Here is an 18,767-nt window from a genome sequence, read left to right on the forward strand (position 1 = left end):
AAAAAAAAGAAATTCAAATTTCTGGAACAAATTAATAAATCTTTTCATATTTTTATCAATTGTTAAATAATCGAAAAATGCCTGGAAGAAAAAGACAGAAAAAGGCGATTAGATTAATCAATTCTATATTGCCATCTGGACATTTTCAATATTTGAAAAAGTTAATACCAATAAAAATAAAAGAAATTCAAAAAAAAATTAAGTTTTTAAATGTTATGCTTCGAAATTATAAGGAAAATTACTTTAGGCAGATTTTTTTAAATTTTTTGATGAGCATGAAGATATCTTAAATGTCCGGAATAAATTAATAAATAATTTAAGTGCTTAGAAAATATAAAGAAAATTACCTTAAAAGCAAACAAAAATATTTCTTATGCCTGGAAAACATGAAAAATTAATTTAATGCTTTAGTAAATATAAAAAAATATAAAAAGACAATTTAGATATCTGGAATAAGTTGAGGAGCAACCTGGAATGCTTGAAAGATACAAAAAAAGTTACTCCAAATACCTGGGAAAACAATATTCAAATGCCTTAAAGACATGAAAAATTATTTTAAATGCCTAAAAAGTATTTAAAAATAATTTGAATTTTTTATTTCCGACTGTTTTCCTTTTGCGTTCATAACCTTTTTATTTAAAAGCCATGCATTTACCATAGTTAAATCCACCAAATGGTAAAAAGTTCGTAGATACCATTTTCTACTCTTTAGTTTTATTCGAAATCTTCCTATAAAGCTGTCCATTAGGTCAACCCCTCCCATGTGACGATTGTATTCGCAAATAATATTGGGGCACTCGATTTCAATGTTTTTGCATTCTTTTTTGTCGTATCTTTTGACAGAACCAAGAGGCTGCTGGCCAGCATAAATTGACAGGAGAGAACGCATCTATTGTCCCTCTAAATAACAGAGGACAATCCAGCCCCGTCGATGGTGGTAACATATTTAACTGGGCTACCACGCTTTTCCTTTTTTAGTTCATTATCGGTTGGTAGTTTACAATCTGGACTTCTATTACGACGAACAGTTCCAAGAGAATATATCCCTCTTTGAGCAAGATATGCTATTAGCTCTATAGTACTGTAATAATTATCACAATATAGTCTATAATTCTGCATTCTAGGTATAATCCGAGATAAACGAATTACGATATTTGCAAACGCTCCAATATCAGGTTCACCGTCCGTTCTTGTTTGATGATTTTCACTCTCAGAATAAATTTCAAATCGGTAGGCAAATCCACCTACACCCGCCAAGACAAAAAGTTTACAACCCCATTTGCGAGGTTTTATGGGCATGCATATCCTGCTTCATGAAGTGTCGCACTTTAGTTGAACACATTTGTTCATCTACAGATAGGGCTGGTTCCAGAAGGATGCTTGAAATTTTTTTATTATGGTGCTCAATAAGTGGTCGCAACTTGTAAAGTCTATCATGGTTATCATCGTCTTCAGGTAAATGCTTATTATTGTCGTTTTAAAATTAATGTAACGTCTTATTTTTTCAAATTTATTTATAGGCATGAGATTTCGAACAGGGTTGTAATCGTATGATCGTCATTTGGCAAGTTTACTATGAACGTTAAATAACAAATTCCAATAAATTTCCTTATGTCAGTGGCACAAAAGCTAACTTAGTTGTTTGGGTTCTTTTGAAAGCAAGACAAATTGGTTTCATAGACGATTCCATGGATTAGTTCATCGTTTAAAAAATATTTTAAAAAACTGCATGGAATCTCCAACGCCATTACTTCCCGAGAAAGGACTTCATCGCCACGAAATGCTAATTGAAGATCATTTAAGTAAAGATTGTGCTGCTTCCAAATTACGTTTCTTTTTACAATTTTTTTTATAACTGTTTTGGAAACTTTCTTTACTTTATTAGATAGCCTGACCTGACACTCTTTCATTTCAGCCCCATCGTCCGTCGCCTTCATTTGCACTTCATCACCTAATTCCTCCTCAAATACCCTAAGATCTTCTTGATCGTCATCGTCCTCATCTGAATCACTCAAAATGTAATTTGGGTCTGCTTCGCTGTTAGTATCCGAAAAATCCATTCTATCTTCACTATCTGACCAGTTTTCTCATAAGGATTCCAACTCCTTATCATCAAGAGGCCGATTTTGGCTCATTTTATCTCTCAAACTCTGAAAATACAAAATTTGTCTATATTTACTACATTGGATAATGTTGCACATTGACTAAATACAATTAAAATACATACCTTTCTTATAACAATACCACTTTTTTCACAAAAGTATCAACAAATATGCGGGTTTTCCAGCAAGAGCAAAATATATTACAACCACAACACTGACGAGCAGGCGACAACTAAGAATATTATTTCTAAATATGATAGAAGAAAGGAAATAATTAAAGAAGAAGGTTAATAACTTCAAAGCTTCATTGAAAAGAATGTTAATTAAAAATTCCTTTTATAGGGTAACAGAATATTTAAATTGCAGCGTCTCATTCTTACTCCCATAATTCGTATTTGTTTGTTTGTTAAAAGCTGTAGTTTTCCTATATTCTTAGTGTTTAGTTAATTGTAGATTTTTTATTGTTTTTTCTTAAGGCCTTTTTAAAAGTTTATGTTTAGGTCTTATAATTTTATTTTTTGACATTATCTGATACTTATTTGTAGCAGTTTAGGATAGGTGAAATAAGTATGTGGCATTTTTACAACACAATGCATTTGAGGGTTAAGACATAAGTTAAATTTTATTTTAAGCGCCTGGAAGGCATGTAAACTTATCTTAATAATGGCCATAAAAAAATAATTTAAATGCTTGAAATACATGAAAAATACTTTCAAAAGCCTTATAAACATTAAAAAGTAAGTCAAATATTATTTGTCGTATATTCAAATATCACTTTCTGATCTCTTAATAAACAGATCTGCTCAAAAGGTTTATTTCACAACATTAAAAAAATATTTTAGTACCTAATAACTAAAAGTTCCACTTTCAGAGTTTTATTTAAAACTAAATGTACAAAATAATCCATCTTTTTAACTATAATCCTAACTATTTACATAAATAAGCATTAAAAATATACATTTTACAAAAATCCGATAAGTACGCTTTTAAACGTAACACTAATTAAGAAACCTAACCGGGGTCAAAAGACTAATTACGTTAATTTTTCAAAATATTAAAAAAAAAGATACATCTGCTGACAATTGACACGTACAACGTGCAATTAGAACAACAATAAGCGTTTTATGAATAGCAGCAGCGATAATAACGAAATTATAGAATTCGTGTGGCTAATTGTAACTAAATCGAATTGCGTCAATTTCGGTAATAAATATCTTTAATTGCGCGTTAATAGTTTTTTTTTGGGTGGCGTATATTGTTTCATAAATTGGCGTATTATGATCTTGTTAAGTTAATAAAATCCCGTGGAGACATATAATGTATTTAGCAGATAAATGAGTTTAACTTACAAAAATTATACAGGGTGGTTGATTGTATTTATATGCAGAGCCAAAGTTATATTGAATCTTTTAAGATTTAGTCTTTTTTTTTCAAGAAAATGTATCTAGCTAGTTTGCCATATGAGAATCTTGCTTTAATTACTATTTTGAATCATAAATTCTAAATCCACAGGTCCTTGAACATATTTTTTCACCCAATTAAGACGTAATAAAGTGTGATTTCCCATAGACATTATCATATGAGTGGTTAAATATAAGCAAAACAACACGTACAATACACTTATAAATCCTATAACCACTAGCGCTGCCCAATGAAGGTTATAGTCCTGGATGGAGCCCACCACCAAATAAATATTGATGGCTATCACTGAGAAGCTTAAGGTGATCGACATAATTTTATTCCCACTATAAAATTATATGTAATTAGAAATATTATATTTAATTATAATATGTATTACTCACATTCCATTCACGAATTCCCCCATGATTTTTCTGCTGCTTGTGAAGGCAATTAGAGGTATGCAAGCGAAAGGTAATTGAACGCTCATCAAAGCATTAAGGACGTCATTGAAATTAGTCAGATCTTCGATGTTGGTGAAAAATGCCACGCAAAAGGTTGGAACAATTGCGATACTTCTGGTGAAAAGTACTCGTTTCCATTTTGCCCACTGTAGGTTAAGGAAACCTTCCATTACGAATTGGCCTGCGTATGTACCTGAGAAAAAGTGGGGTTTGAGATAATTTTTATGAAGTAGTTTTGACCTCTATAGATGTATTTATATTCAAGAAAAATGGATGACACATAAATTCGTTGTCAATAAAATTAGTCAGATCTTTAATATTAGCGAAAAATATTACGTAAAAGGTTAGGATAATGGCGATGCATCTGATGAAAAGTACTGATATTTCTATTTTGCCCATTGTAGGTTAAAGAAGTTTTCCACTACAAACTCGCCTACGTGCCTAAGAAAAACAAGTACTTTAAACCGTGGGGACCAGTAGAAATTTTCTTAATTTTTGTTAGTATTACAAAAAAAATCACAATTATCCAAGGAGTGCCCTAAACACGCAGTGGGAAAGAGACCTGCCGTATCCTCGTAAGGCTCTGAGTTCAAACCTTAGCCTCAACATGGTGCTCTATTCAACTTTTTCTTTTTTTAGTACTTCGAAAAAATTTACATCTATAGTAAATACAGAGGGAAAAGGGAACGTCTTATTATATATTTTAATCAGAAATAAATTTCATTAAAATATTACTTACTTTATTCAATATAAATAATATTGAATGATATCTTCAATGATAACTTCTTATTTTATTATTATAATACGCTTTTTATTTTAAAACTCAATTTGGCAAAAATTTGTTAAAAGTCAAGAATTATTTCCTAAATAAACCCCAAATACCAAATTGCAATCAAATCGGACCAATAGGAAAAAAGTTTTGATAGTCACGTGACATTAAAACTCAATATTTCAAAAGTTTGTTAAAAATCAATAATTATTTCCTAAATAAACATTAAAAACCTAATTTCAATCAAATGTTCTAAGTTAAGACCCAATATTTCAAAAATTTGTTAAAAATCAATAATTATTTCCTAAATAAACCCCAAATACCAAATTTCGATCAAATCGGACCAGTAGGAAAAAAGTTCTGGTAGTCACGTAACCCTAAAACTTAATATTTAAAAAAATTTGAAAAACTTAATAATTATACCCTAAGCCAAACCCAAATACCAAATTTCATTCAAATCGAGCAAGTAATAAAAAAGTTTACAAAAAAATCCACATAAAATAATAATACATAATAAATCCCGATTAGATTTTTTTTTTATCATTAGGAGCCACTGTGTTGTAATTTTTGTCTAGCAAAATGCCTTGTATAGACACTGTGTCGCATGAATATTATAATAATACACGGTAAATTTGAAAACTTTGCCAAATTATAACGGCTAAGAGAAGACGATTTAGTAAAAGATATGCCTATACTCAGATTCTCCAGGGTCTCTTGAATAATTCCATACCAATTTCAGGAAGTTCTAAGCTATTGTAAGCATTTTATCAATGAAATTAAGAAGCAAGTCCGAGCCGATTCATCCACGTTGACGCCATGTTGTCAAAACCGCCGTAAAAGTCGGCATTAAAATCGCGCGTAGACGTCAAAATCGATCATTTTCAGACGGTGTTTTAGGGTATAAAAAAAGGTTTTTACCATATGATTTATACATGGAAAAATAGTATAAAGCCTTGGGAACAGATTACCATCAATTCTGAGCCGATTCCAATTGGTTTTAGTACTTAAATTTCGATTATAAAAAGGGTCTTCTTTCGGCGAAAATCGCCGTTTTCGTTGCCATAGAGACGCGACCATAGGCTTGTTGACACAGACCTTTTCCCTATACTTTTACATTGGCTGCTGGACCGCTAACTATATTGTACCATGCGTTGGCTACCGTGTGTATGTGTGTACACAGTATGTGTATGACTGGTTGATTGGAACGGCTTTTTTTTTGGGGTTTTTCTTCAATAACAGCGCGTTGCGGAAAAACGGTAACATTTAAAGAAAAACGGTTTTTAGAGGATTATAGCCAGATAGTTTCCGGTTGTTACAGAGAAAAAATGGTTTTCGTAGGTATCATAGGTATGCCAGTATTAAGCGTCAAAGTTAAAAAAAGGTGTAAAGCAAAAACTGCTCTACGTAGAAGGTTGTAGACTATGTCGAAAAATAGGTTTTAAAAAGTTATTAAAACGCTGGAAGTTTGAAATCTCTAGGTGACGCCATTAAAGAGTTATTAAGAAAAATAGAAAAAATCGGTCAAAAAAAGGCTCAAAAAAGGGGTTCATATTTGTTAACACAGCTCACCCTGTATATTACCTAGCGACATGAGTACTACCTCTGTTTAATCCTAAAGGAATAAGCTTTCAAACAGTGGAAACAAAAAAAATTTTAACAATTTTTGTAGTATGAAAAAAATCATTTTTCGAAAAATTCACTTTTTTTTTCCAAAAAAAAAAAAAAAATTAAGTTTGAGCTCGTTTATCTCGGAAGCAGTTGCTTTTTGAAAAAAATAGTCTTAACAAAAAAGAAAGCTACATTTACGTACAAAAGCGGTGTTTTGTCTGCATTATTTGGAACATTTTCGTTTAGGCCCCACAACCGGTTCAGTCCGCGAGGTACCGCGCAAAAAGTTCAAATTTCATTCACAGAAAAATCCCACTTTCAAAGGGTTTATCTCAAAAAACGGCTCTTTCCGCCCTGCTTCCCATGGTGGGCTTTTACGTCAATGAGTTTCAGAAAATTTGGCTCAGTCAATTTTCCCCCACCGATCAAAGACCCTGTTTTTACGAAAAAAGGGGAATTATAAGAAATATTCTCTTCCTCAACGTATTGGTCGTATATCTGTGTGTCCATTTGGACAGTTTGTCCAAATTTATCTCTCAAGGTAGATAGTTATAAAAAACCACGAAAAAACCTATAAATCCTTACACTGATTATGGTTTTACAGTTATATTAACGAAGAGGATCCACTATATATAGTTCTGAGAATGATCTCATAGAGATCGAAACGTCGACAAAAATATCCTATTAACCCTCCGTTAGTAAGGTGAGGTATATCATACCCCAACCTACTTAGTATCTCTATAATTTTGTCCGTTGCAAAATACGTAGCGCCATTTCGTAAGTACCTTTAAATATAATGTCAAGTGATAGAAAGCACGTGTTTTGGAGCACGTCAGTCGCGTGTGAGCTTTGATCGACGCAAGTAAAGTGATTAGCATCATACCGCAGCTTACCATTCTCGCAATTTTTTTTTTAATTATTTGATTCTTTTAGAGGTAAGTACGACATATTATATATAAATTATTATTATTATTATATAGTATAATAATAATTACGTATAATATTAATATGTTATAAACCTATAATAATAATTATTATTATTTCTCTATCGATATTTTTTGTATACCTTGAATTTCATTTGTAGATATTATGTCTGCTCGATGGTCATATGAAAAAGAGCAAGAAAAGTTGTTGAGGCTTTGGGAAATTTTGGATAATTCATCAGAGGTACCCGAAATACTTGATGAGGAGTCTATTGAATCCGGCCACAGCATAAAGAAACCAGCAGTCTCACTCCGCTCGAAAATGTAAGCGAACTAATAGCATCCTTAGCCATGCCGCAGCCATGTTCTCCGGATGCCGAGCTCACTGTTTATCGAACTGTGTTCATAGGTGTATCGCCTAGTTCAGCGCCGTACTTAGTGACTATTTTGATAGCGTTTTTACAAAGCGTAGCGTTTTTTATAAAAACTTTTGTATTAAAAGAGGGGTATGTCAAAAATTATTAATGAAGCAAAATAATTGACTTTGCCAAAGTTTTTAATAGCTGCAAATTTGGCTGTATGGCCTAAATAACACAATTAAGCATCAGTTAAAGTTGCAGCAATGTAATATTTTTTTTTTTGGATTTTTAAGGACATTATTTATATTTCTGCCATTTTAACAGTATTGCCATATTTAAAAGAGTTGCAAAATTGTATACTTTTACTTTAGTTGGTACTTAATAATATAACAAAAATTCACAGATGTTAGAATTGTTTTGAATTGTTGCCAACTATTTGTCTTTATTTATTGGCCCAAGAGTTTCTATTTGTTTTGAAATATTACTTTATTTGTATAATTAGTTATCCTTAAACTACTATGTAGTCAGATGTTAATCTAAAAGCGTTACTATATGGTGTTAATTAAGTATGTACCATAAATTATTTAACAGGCTAATTTACCCCTAACATGATTAAATTTATTAGGTTCAGTGTAATCTCGTACGGGACCTGAAGAAATATTTGTGGCAAAAAAATTGGGGCACCTGAATTTTGTGCCATTTTTAATATCTTATTTGATTTACTCAAATACAAATACAACTTTTTTGTATCTCGCTTATTTTTCGAGAAAAAAAGTCCACTTAATTGCATATCCCTGGATCACACAAGGAATTTGGGGAAAAGTTTCATTTGGAATTCATTATTAACTAAGCAAGATACGAAAAAAATTCAAGAGACAGAAAAGTTTTATTTGTATAATCCACAGAACATAATAAAAATTGCACAAAAGTCAGTGGCATATATTTTAGTTGTTGTTAAATTTTAACACCCTGTATATTGAGAACGAAGAATTTCTGGACATATGTTTATATGAACCTTTTGTTTTAAAATTACTCAAAGAATGGTCTCTTAAAGTTATGGTTCATACCTAATTAACTTCCTGCACGTATTCTTCTATATCGTCGTTGTTAGATGTAGAAATGCGATGTTTATTTTTGTTTAAATATTTTGTTAATGTATGAACTTTATTTATATTAAAAAATCAATATTTGTACTATGTAGGTATTTTTATTTTACAAGATAATAACATCTAAAAAAATGTTTAAGTCCGGCTCTAGCCAAGGCAAAAGCCGCGTGGACCGTAGCGAGTGTCAGCGGCATCCCTACTATAAGCAAAAATGCCTCGCCTGCGTTAGTACACATGCACCGAACTCGCTTATTCAAGCCAATGTATTTTTATTGAAGTGCGACTGCTGGTTTCTTTATACTGTGATCCGGCTCTGAGGGTCGCGAGTTTGACGGCCACGTTAGCTAGCGTTCTGAAGCGTCTGATTCTGAGCAAGAAATATTAGAAGATGACATTGTCGAGGAGTTTTCGCCTGAAGTAAAGTCAAGGTATTTATGGGGAAATGACAAAAAAACTAAATGGGCAGCTAATCCAGGAAATAAGGTTGTGCGTACACGTCAGGAAAATATTATTATCCATCTTCCGGGACCAAAAGGTGTTGCTAAAGAGGCCAAAAGCCCTTTTAATTGTTAGAATATTTTTATAGACGAACTTATTATTGACTCTATAATTGAATGTACTAATCGGTTAATTCAAACGAAATCTGAAAACTATAATAACAAATCGATCGTACAACAAACAACAGCTTTAGAAATGAAAGCCCTTATTGGACTACTATATATGTGTGGTCGTTTTAGGGCCAGAAGGTTTAATTTAGATGAGCTTTGGGCTAGCGATGGATCCGGTATAGACATGTTTAGAGCAACGATGCCTCTAAAGAGTTTTAGGTTCCTACTAAGCTGCCTGAGGTTCGACAATAAAGATTCTCGGGAGGAAAGGCTTAAAATTGATAAACTAGCTCCAATTCGGGCAATATTTGATCGGTTTGTGGTAAACTCTCAAGCAGCTTATGTACCTTCGGAATATTTAACAATAGACGAAAAACTTGAGTCTTTCCGCGGTAGGTGCGGATTTCGGCAGTATATACCAAACAAGCCAGTTAAATATTGCCTCAGGGTATTTGCACTTGTAGACTCAAAAACATTTTATGTACTAAACTTAGAAGCATATGTAGGCCAGCAGCCTGAAGGTCCGTACGCCCTTAGCAACAAACCGGCTGACATAGTTCTGCGATTGGTAGAACCAATTAGGGGAACAAGGCGAAACATAACGTTTGATAATTGGTTTACAAGTTATGACTTGGTAATAAAGTTACTAAAAGAATATAAACTTACTTCAGTAGGGACGCTGAGAAAAAATAAAAGAGAACGCAGAAATTCCTGGCGAATTACTCACAACAAAGCGAGAAGAAGAAGTTCCAAATTTGCATTTCAATCAGACGTAACATTGGTCTCTTATATTCCAAAAAAAAATTAAAATGTTCTCCTTTTATCAACTCTCCATCATGACAACACGATTGATTCCGATTCTAGGGACCAAAATAACAAGAAATAATAATGTTTTACAACATGACAAGAGGAGAAGTAGATCAATTGTCTGTCACTTATAGTGTAGCAAGGAATACTAACTAAAGGATTCTATTGCGAAAATTCGATAGATGGTGATGGTATTAGGAGCACAGTTAGAGGTCTTTTGGTGTTCATACCTCACTTTTTGCAGATATTATTTGTGCTATTAAAAATGAAAAATAATTTTGGAAGCTTTAATTGAATATTAATAATTGCCCTATTGGTATTTCAAAATAGTGTAAAATATATAAGCGATTTCTGAACACTTAAAAAAATGACCTATTATTATAGCTGCATGTCGTTCTTGTCGTCCAAAAAAGGATGTTACAGTTACAAGTTGTCACACTCCTACAGCCTTGTTTCTAAACATTTTTTTTTCATAATACACTAACAGTTTTCTGTATCTGTACATGTTTTACAAATGTTGTTACTTTTGAAAAATTTGGTCTATTCTGAAAATATAATTTCTTGCAATTTAGTGGGTGTCTTTCAATTTACGGGTTTTTCCTCGGAACTATTAGATTCCAGATAAATTAATTATTCCTAAAAATATATTGTCAACCCTTTGCATTATTTTTAATTTAAATAGATTTGTTTTATTTGAAAATTAACTAACATTTTAATTTTTTTTTACCAAATAATATTTCTGAATTAATCGTTTTGATATATATAATTTTTTTAAAGTAGTTATGCTCACCATCGACACAAAGAGAAGTTTATTATATCTAAAATAGATAATTATGTTAAATATATTAAATTAGTTATTAAATTTAATAAATAATGCATAGGGTAGCTAAACTAAGAAATAGCAGATTTAAGAATTAAATTATTACCAAAAAAAAATAGTGAACAAGACATATACAGATATGACCCAAATCCCGAAAAAAAGGCATTAAATACTGAACTTGTCAAAATCGGGAACCAACTGTTATTATTATTCTTTATTTTATTGTTGTTATTATTATATTTAGGTATCATAAGGTATCACGTACAAGTAGTATACTACTACTACTTCTGTGATTATTTATTTACTGCTAAATGAAATTAATCATTTTGTAATATTTTTTTCATTAATGTAAATAAACTGATTTATTATTTATGTTTAAAATATGTAAATGTTTTTTTTTTGCATTTTTTTTACTGAATAAAATTTTTCCACTGGACTTATAAAAATCATTTTATTATGATTCTCTGTAATTACTTAATTTAATGTGAATAATGATATAAGAAAACTATTTGAAATTGTCAATTTTATGCAATTTTTTGGGTAATCTTATTTCTGAAATATCGCTTAAATTATTTTAAAATATGATTTTTATTATATAATTCTCCAAAAATGGATACTTTTATTTTTTTTTGGGGATTTTATGCCATTTCGTAATTATTCACTGAATTACCTTTAAGAAAATATGAAAATATTAAATTCCGTTAATTTTATTTAAAAAGAAAAGGCAAGCAAAATAAATGGAAAAAAATAAAACCTCACAGAATCAACAAAAAGAATATCAATTATAAACTGAGTTGCCTTTAATATTATTTGCAGAGATAGAATTTAATAAGTTGATTTGCATCTTGCCCCTATAATAGAGAGAAAATTGATTAGATTTTGATATATTTTTCATTTAGATTCACTGTTTTTTTTTTAAATTTTATTTTAAGTTAATTAGCATTTAAAAATAGTTTGTTAAATATAAATCAATAAGCTCAGTATAAAGTGAAGCTAAAATTATGCGGCAATGTATCTATATATTTTTTTACCTTTAACTTATACTATTTACTTTAGTTAATTTAATAGTATATAGTTATACGTTAATATAAGGAAGCAATGTTGCCAATAACTCCGATTTAAAAAAACAAGAAAGAAATGATAAAAGGAATATTAATTATAAAAATTTTACTGCAGCTAACGTGTGAAATAAATACAAATTACATAAAAAATTGACACCAAAAAATTCAACGACTACTTGTAATATAAATTTTTTCCTATTTACCTGTCATAGTGGAACTTTGTCCAGCAGCCAAAATCCCTACAGCCCATATATACATGGCAGCCAACCCATATGTACAGCCCAAAAATATACCTCCATTATACAAATCAGAATCAACTAGTTCATTCGCTTCTGGGCCGGTACTAGGAAACACTGAGGCATCTATGGAGGGATATTTAAGACAAGAATCATGCTAAAATAATAATTATTAAACATTTTTAAAACTGTCGTAATATTATTATCTTACCACTTCCTTGTTGGTTTTATTATAAAGCCCGTGGGCAAAAACAGCCAAAACAAAAATATTAATTATCAAACTGACAAAGATAGCGAAACAGCACTCGACAAAATAGTAAAGGTTGGCCTCCCTTACTTTCTCACTCTTACTTCTGTCGATCTCTCGAGATTTAACTAAGGCGGAGTGCAAAAAAAAATTGTGTGGCATAATAATTGCACCTAGAATTCAGATAATTCTATTAAAAAAATCCTAAATAAACCCTCATGGCTTATACCGATAATCCCTACGGCTTGCAGTAACGCTCTAGAATCACAATTGGAACACCAAGGGAAGAATAAGCCCTTCATGACCCCTATAGAATCCGGCTTAGATGCACCATACTCATATCCAAAAGTAACCGTCATAATACTGATTAATAAAACAAAAAAAGCTTCTAATTTCCTTAAGCCATAGTTGTCGATAAATAGAAACGTAAAAGTGTCCAGGATAGTTATTAGGACTCCTCCCCAAAGCGGCACCCTAAATACATTTAAAATTAATAATCGGGTGTGATAAGGATCCTGTTTCTTACGCTTTATTTGACAGAAGGTAAATGGCTATAGCAGTACCAATAACCTCTTGCATATCGCTGCCTATGATGGCCACCTCCATCATTAGCCATAATAGTATCCTTGGGGCTTTCCGATATTGTCGATGGCACAGCTCTGCCATGTGTAATCCAGTAACAACACCTAAAAGAAATGAATGGAAGATTAAGAATAAATGTGAAAAGAAAAATAAAATATAGAGTAGCTAATAGATGTCTTAGCTCATCAGGAACAAGTTTGTTCAAGTACAAAGCTTTCTTATAGATAGACTAAGCAATCCGATAACAAGACAGTTTTGAAAAAATGTATGAAGCAATTGCTGGAATAAGAAAGAAAGATATGAAGAGAAGCAGTTATCAGCAAGTTCCTAATTTTGGGGAAGAAGTAGAACTTCGATCAAAAGAAATCAGAGCACAGATCATCCAAGTTCTTTAACTAATACAATTTATTTATAATAATAATACAAGGGTACATCGGCCAAGCCTAGCCATAGACTACTCTACTTTCATTTCTACTACTTTTTACTATTGCGATTTAAAGGACGCGCCAATATTTACACTGTAACATGCCTCCTAACGAACTTTGTACGTGCGTCCCAAGATGTTGCGAGGTGTGTCCGTTGCTCGCTCTATCTTTGTCGCACCTTTGGATCTAAGCGACAGACGAGATAATTCTCAAATGCCGGAGAACATCTGATAGATTCGCAGCTGTTCATTGCAATATCATTGAATGTAGTTTGCTTTTTCTTCTATAATTTTTATTAGACCATTGTGAGAAGATACGAAAAATTATAAAGAAATATATGAAGAGAAGCAGAAATATAATTATTACTAGCCCAAGAAATAAAACTTCTAGTCAAACGAATCAATAAATTGGAGCACAGATTATCAAAGTTGTACCACTAACATATTGTATGGTTTTTATCGTTCGTTTAGGTATGTCCTTATTTTGGTCAAAATTCAGACCTGAATTGACCTTCTAACTCTCTGCGTCTGTCCCGAGATGTCACGAGGTATATCCGCCTCTCGCTTCATCCTTGTCGCACCTTCGCATCTAGGCGAGGAACGAGACGATTCTCGAATGCCGGAGAACAGCTGGTATATTCACGGCTGTTAAATTATTACAGTATAATTAAATTAAGTTTGTATCCTCTTTTATCGTTTCTATAACACCACTGTGTCTTACTGTAGGACGATTCACATTCACATTAAACGTTATCCATACCTTTGGCTTCAGATATATTTAACACATAGCCTCAAAGGCACTTTCCTATTAAGTATTTGCATCAAACTTCCAACTGCTCTCAATTGTCTATAACAATAACAAAGAGTCTACTCTTTTTGCTTTTTTTCCATAGCTTGTCTAACTTTACAAATATTCGACTTTAGCCTACATTTTCCCATTATATATTTCAAATGCTGTGCTTAGATATCATCTTGCATTTGCATCATCTTTTGAGAAATAGGGTCTGTAACTAAAATACCCTTGCTAATTTTTACTGAATTACTACTGGAACTTACTGAGTGTCTATTGAAGAGGTGGTGAAGATTGTACTAAGAATAAATGCGTTATTACAACTTAACCAAGCATCTATTTAGGTTTTTTTAAGAAAATTTCGTATACTAGATTCTTTGATGAAGACTTTAAACGGAAATGAATACAACTTATTTATCAAAATGCTCTACTAACCACTTGACACTTATTTCGGTAACGACGCTTTGCATCTTCCGGAGACTAGAGAATCAGGAATATTTTATCAGAACATCTTCAACAGTTCTATAATTAACTAATAAGGAAGATTAAGCTGAAGCTACTGAAGAAGTCAAAATGTCTGCAAAGGCCTCAAAAGTCTTTGCATGACTTGCATACATAATATGTAAAGTCTCTATCTAAAAACTATTTATTTCCTTCAATTCTAACAACTATCACATTTTTTTTAATAAATAAATTATAGGGTAGAAGACAGATAAGACAGTCAGGTATGTTACATATTTGAGTAGCTATGGAAATTATGTTGGATATGGCAACGTTGAACTGAGTGACGTGGCTTACAATACAGAAGCAACATTGCCGAATCGCTTGATTTTTCTTTCAATGTTCCGGGAATATTGTAACTAACTATTCCTTGAGTAAACTTCGGCGTTAGAAAGTAAAGTTAAACATGCTGAGCTGAATCCAAAAGAAATATTCCTGAACTGTTCCTCAGAGATTCATTTCTTTAATATTCTTCTAAGTATTCTTGGGTAGTACATATATAGTATAGAATATTATAAGAAGTTCAAATAAATAAAAAATGCGTATCTATGGAAATTTTACTAAATATGGCAACGTTGACCGAAAGAAGTGGAATATTGTCTTAAACAGCGTTGGTCAGTTACTTAGTATATTATAATAACTCCTGAAACAATTGAAATTCTATCGACTATCGCATTTTTTTATTAGAAACGATCACCTCAACGTTGAATGATGTACGAATTAGATCACTAAGAATAAATGGTTTATTGCAATTTAATCAAGCATTTATTTGGGTTCAAAATACAGATTTCTACAGAGCAATTTTATAATGCTTACATTTTCAACAAATCATAGGTCAAGCAAGAATTATTACTGCTCCCGTAGAATTTAATTAAAGATTACCGCTTTAGTTATATATTAGGAAGGATTGTACGACAATGCTCTATTCTGAAGACACTTTTTAAATCTTTTGCTAGGTAAAATGAATTGAAAGGATTGTTTTCATACAAGAAAACATTAGAGAATTTAGTTGCTTATAACTCACAAAATACGATTCTATATCTAGGTAAGTTTCTCATAAGCTTGGTAAATCTTCTGGATCGAATAGTAAGTAGATCAATTAAAAGCAATTATAAATAACCACCTGAGATTGTCAATAAGATAAGTATTAGTAAGTATACTTACCTAATCTTGCAGATAATCGTTGCATCAATAGACCAAGGATTGTTGCTGTTAAAAGTACCCACAGAAGCCTATATTCAACGATAGTTCCACACTGTAAATCGCTTTCGATATTGCCTGGATCTAAAAAGGCTATGGACATAAGAAATCCAGGTCCAGAAAAAGCCCATAGTTTTCTAAAGCTGAATCGTGTCTAAAAACATAAAAAATCAATAATTTAAGTAAAAATTCGTTTATAATTATAGAGCCTATATACGAGAAAATTGTTATTTTATTTTAAATTGATACTCGTATATGGTACTCAAAGGCAGTAAAATTTGAATTACATCAGTTTTTTAATATCGAAGTTCAAGCCGTATCCCTTTAAATCCACTTTAAGCGTGATTTATTGACGAATATTATATTTTTTCTAATACTCACACTGCCATCTTCGGGTATATGAATAATTTCATCACAGAAATAGGTTTGGGGTCCTCGGATGTCAACGTCTCGATGTTCTTGGCTCGCCTCGGCTTCATTTGCCTTTGATGTTGTCGTATCGGGATCTGATTTCTGAGGTACAACCTAAAAATACTAAAAGTTATGAATGTAGTAACTAAGAATTGGCAAAAAGTTACGTTAATTTATTTTGCAACTATAGGAGCTCCCATAGTATTTAACCTGAGCTTTTAAGTAGCAGGGCCATTTAAAGGAACTGTTTTGTGATTTTTTTTTGTTCAGTATTCGAGTAGTCGAATCTCTACTATATTTTATGTTGTTTCTTCTTTTTATCTTTTAAAGCATTTCAAGTATGTGTTCTTGATCTTCCATGTCATCTACTGTCCTGTATCACTGACTAAGCTCCTGATAAAGTTTGGTCAAATGGCCTAAATTAAATAATGATTGAAAGTGATATGCCGTTTTCATTATATCAAGAGCTTTAGAGAAGAAACGACATTTTTATTCTGTATAAAGGTTCCTAAAAAAAAGAAAGAAATCCTAAAACGAACTTTGTTCAAATGGCTAGAATCCAACTCTGGCATCAAATAGGGAAAAAGTTGCATCCTTAGAAACTGCACTTTTTAGAGCCAAAGAGTTATTTCTTATAAGATTACTTATTTTTCTTTTTGCCCCTTCTGTTTTACTCTTCACACTTTTTTTTTTTCTTCTTTAATAAAATAACCATTGTATTATCACAATTTGTTATCTTTATCTTTCTTTATGATCGTAGGGAGATCAATATCTTCTTCCTCGTTCTATTTATTTGCCATTACATCCCTGATTTCTCTCATCTTTCTTTTAACTTTGAAGTATGCATCATTAATAAATATTAAATAAAATAATAAGCTATATCTTTCTTTTTCACTCTATTTCATTGCTCCTCTTATTTTTTCTGTATCTCTTGAATAATATTATTTATCAGTCTTCTGTTCTTCCTCAAAAGACTAATTATTGAATTACAGCAATGTTTCATCTTTATTTTCTTTTATGAATAGTATCTCATTTCTCATTACAGTATTTCTAACTATTTTTTACCTTTGGATATTGCATTATCGTTAAATATTCTACCAAAAAAAAAATCTATATAGTTTTCTCTTGCTCTCTTTGTCTGGCTCATTATTTATTGCTTATAGTATTTTTCTCTTTATTGCTTCCTCTTCTTTTTCTTTCACTCTTTTTTATCGCTCTCTTTATCTCACTTTCTTGGATGATATTAGCCAACAGTTTTCACCTTCTTCAATAAAATAATTATATCACAATTTTTATTATTTATTCTTCTTTATGTTCAGGTATATGGCTCAGAAGCTCCTTCCTCGTTATAGTTGTCTACTATTACATCTTTTAATTGATCTTAGCATTAAATATTTAATAAATTCAACAGCTATTTTTGCCTCTTTCTCTTAGTAGCCTCCTTCTCCTTTTATTTTACTTTCTATTGCGCCCTTAATCTTCCCAACCATATTTATTAAAATAACTTGATTTGCCAAAAATTAAGCTAAAATTTAATTTATTATTAATGTATGTTAAATATAGCCTAGCATAATATTAATAAATTAAAAATAAAACATTTATAAAAAATATTAAAAAATAACTACCTACTTACCATTTTCAAAAACAATTACTTCATAACATAGACCACAAAAAAAATAGAGAAATATTAACACCACCATATACACTTGCCACTCTACTATTGAACCAAGCTCCTAATCCACTTCTTATTTGTTTATATTTTACTGCACTATCATTGAAAATCAGTCATTTCAAGTGTTTTTCTAATTTTTTTTTTAATATTGTATACGCAAACCTTATTTACTTCCTTAAAATGGCATCTAAGTGAACTGATATAGATAAATAAGCAGCAGACAATAATTCGCTAAGAAATAAAAATCTCACATTGTGTTAGTTGAAGATTACTCATTTAGTATTTCCCCGTATTTATGTGATTTGCACTTTACGGGGGACGGTGAAACATCCTTTAATTTAACAGTACGTATTTGATAACAGTATCAAGCATTTTCTCTATATGTTTGATTTATTAACTAATAATTTTATATAATATAATTAAGACGTGTGTAATAATATTTCTATGTATGTTTCAGCGAGAAATCAACTAGCTTATGACTAAAAACAACATAAAATTTTTCGTTAAAATGTCAAGAAGATCATACTTAAAAAAATTGACTTAAGTCACGGAAATTCAAGCAAGGATAATGATGATAAATGATGTGTCGTGTAGAGTATTCTCATCTGGTATTTCTGACCATGAAGCCATTCTCGCTAGGATTCTATGCAACAGTGTATTTCCTTCATCTCATTATATA

The 18,767-nt window shown here is 31.3% G+C and overlaps 1 protein-coding gene across 2 annotated transcripts; it reads right to left on the reverse strand.

Moving 5' to 3' along the window:
- Positions 1-2,961: 2,961 nt before the first annotated feature.
- Positions 2,962-18,269, reverse strand: LOC126734291 (protein Malvolio-like). Of its 2 annotated transcripts, XM_050437851.1 has the most exons (10): positions 18,050-18,267; positions 16,584-17,941; positions 16,387-16,530; positions 15,970-16,159; positions 13,035-13,194; positions 12,738-12,982; positions 12,473-12,681; positions 12,229-12,418; positions 3,905-4,157; positions 2,962-3,847 (listed from the first exon to the last, which is right to left on the reverse strand). In XM_050437851.1, exons 4-10 carry the CDS (start codon positions 16,106-16,108, stop codon positions 3,577-3,579), a joined length of 1,467 nt encoding a protein of 488 aa, XP_050293808.1. In that variant the 5' UTR covers positions 16,109-16,159; positions 16,387-16,530; positions 16,584-17,941; positions 18,050-18,267; the 3' UTR covers positions 2,962-3,576. The 2 variants fall into 2 exon arrangements, with proteins under 2 accessions (XP_050293808.1, XP_050293807.1); XM_050437850.1 differs by lacking the exon at positions 16,584-17,941 and having other exon boundaries at positions 18,050-18,269.
- Positions 18,270-18,767: the final 498 nt, after the last annotated feature.

Source organism: Anthonomus grandis, chromosome 3 (genome assembly GCF_022605725.1).
Source record: "Anthonomus grandis grandis chromosome 3, icAntGran1.3, whole genome shotgun sequence".
In the NCBI taxonomy this organism is placed as follows: Eukaryota; Metazoa; Arthropoda; class Insecta; order Coleoptera; family Curculionidae; genus Anthonomus; species Anthonomus grandis.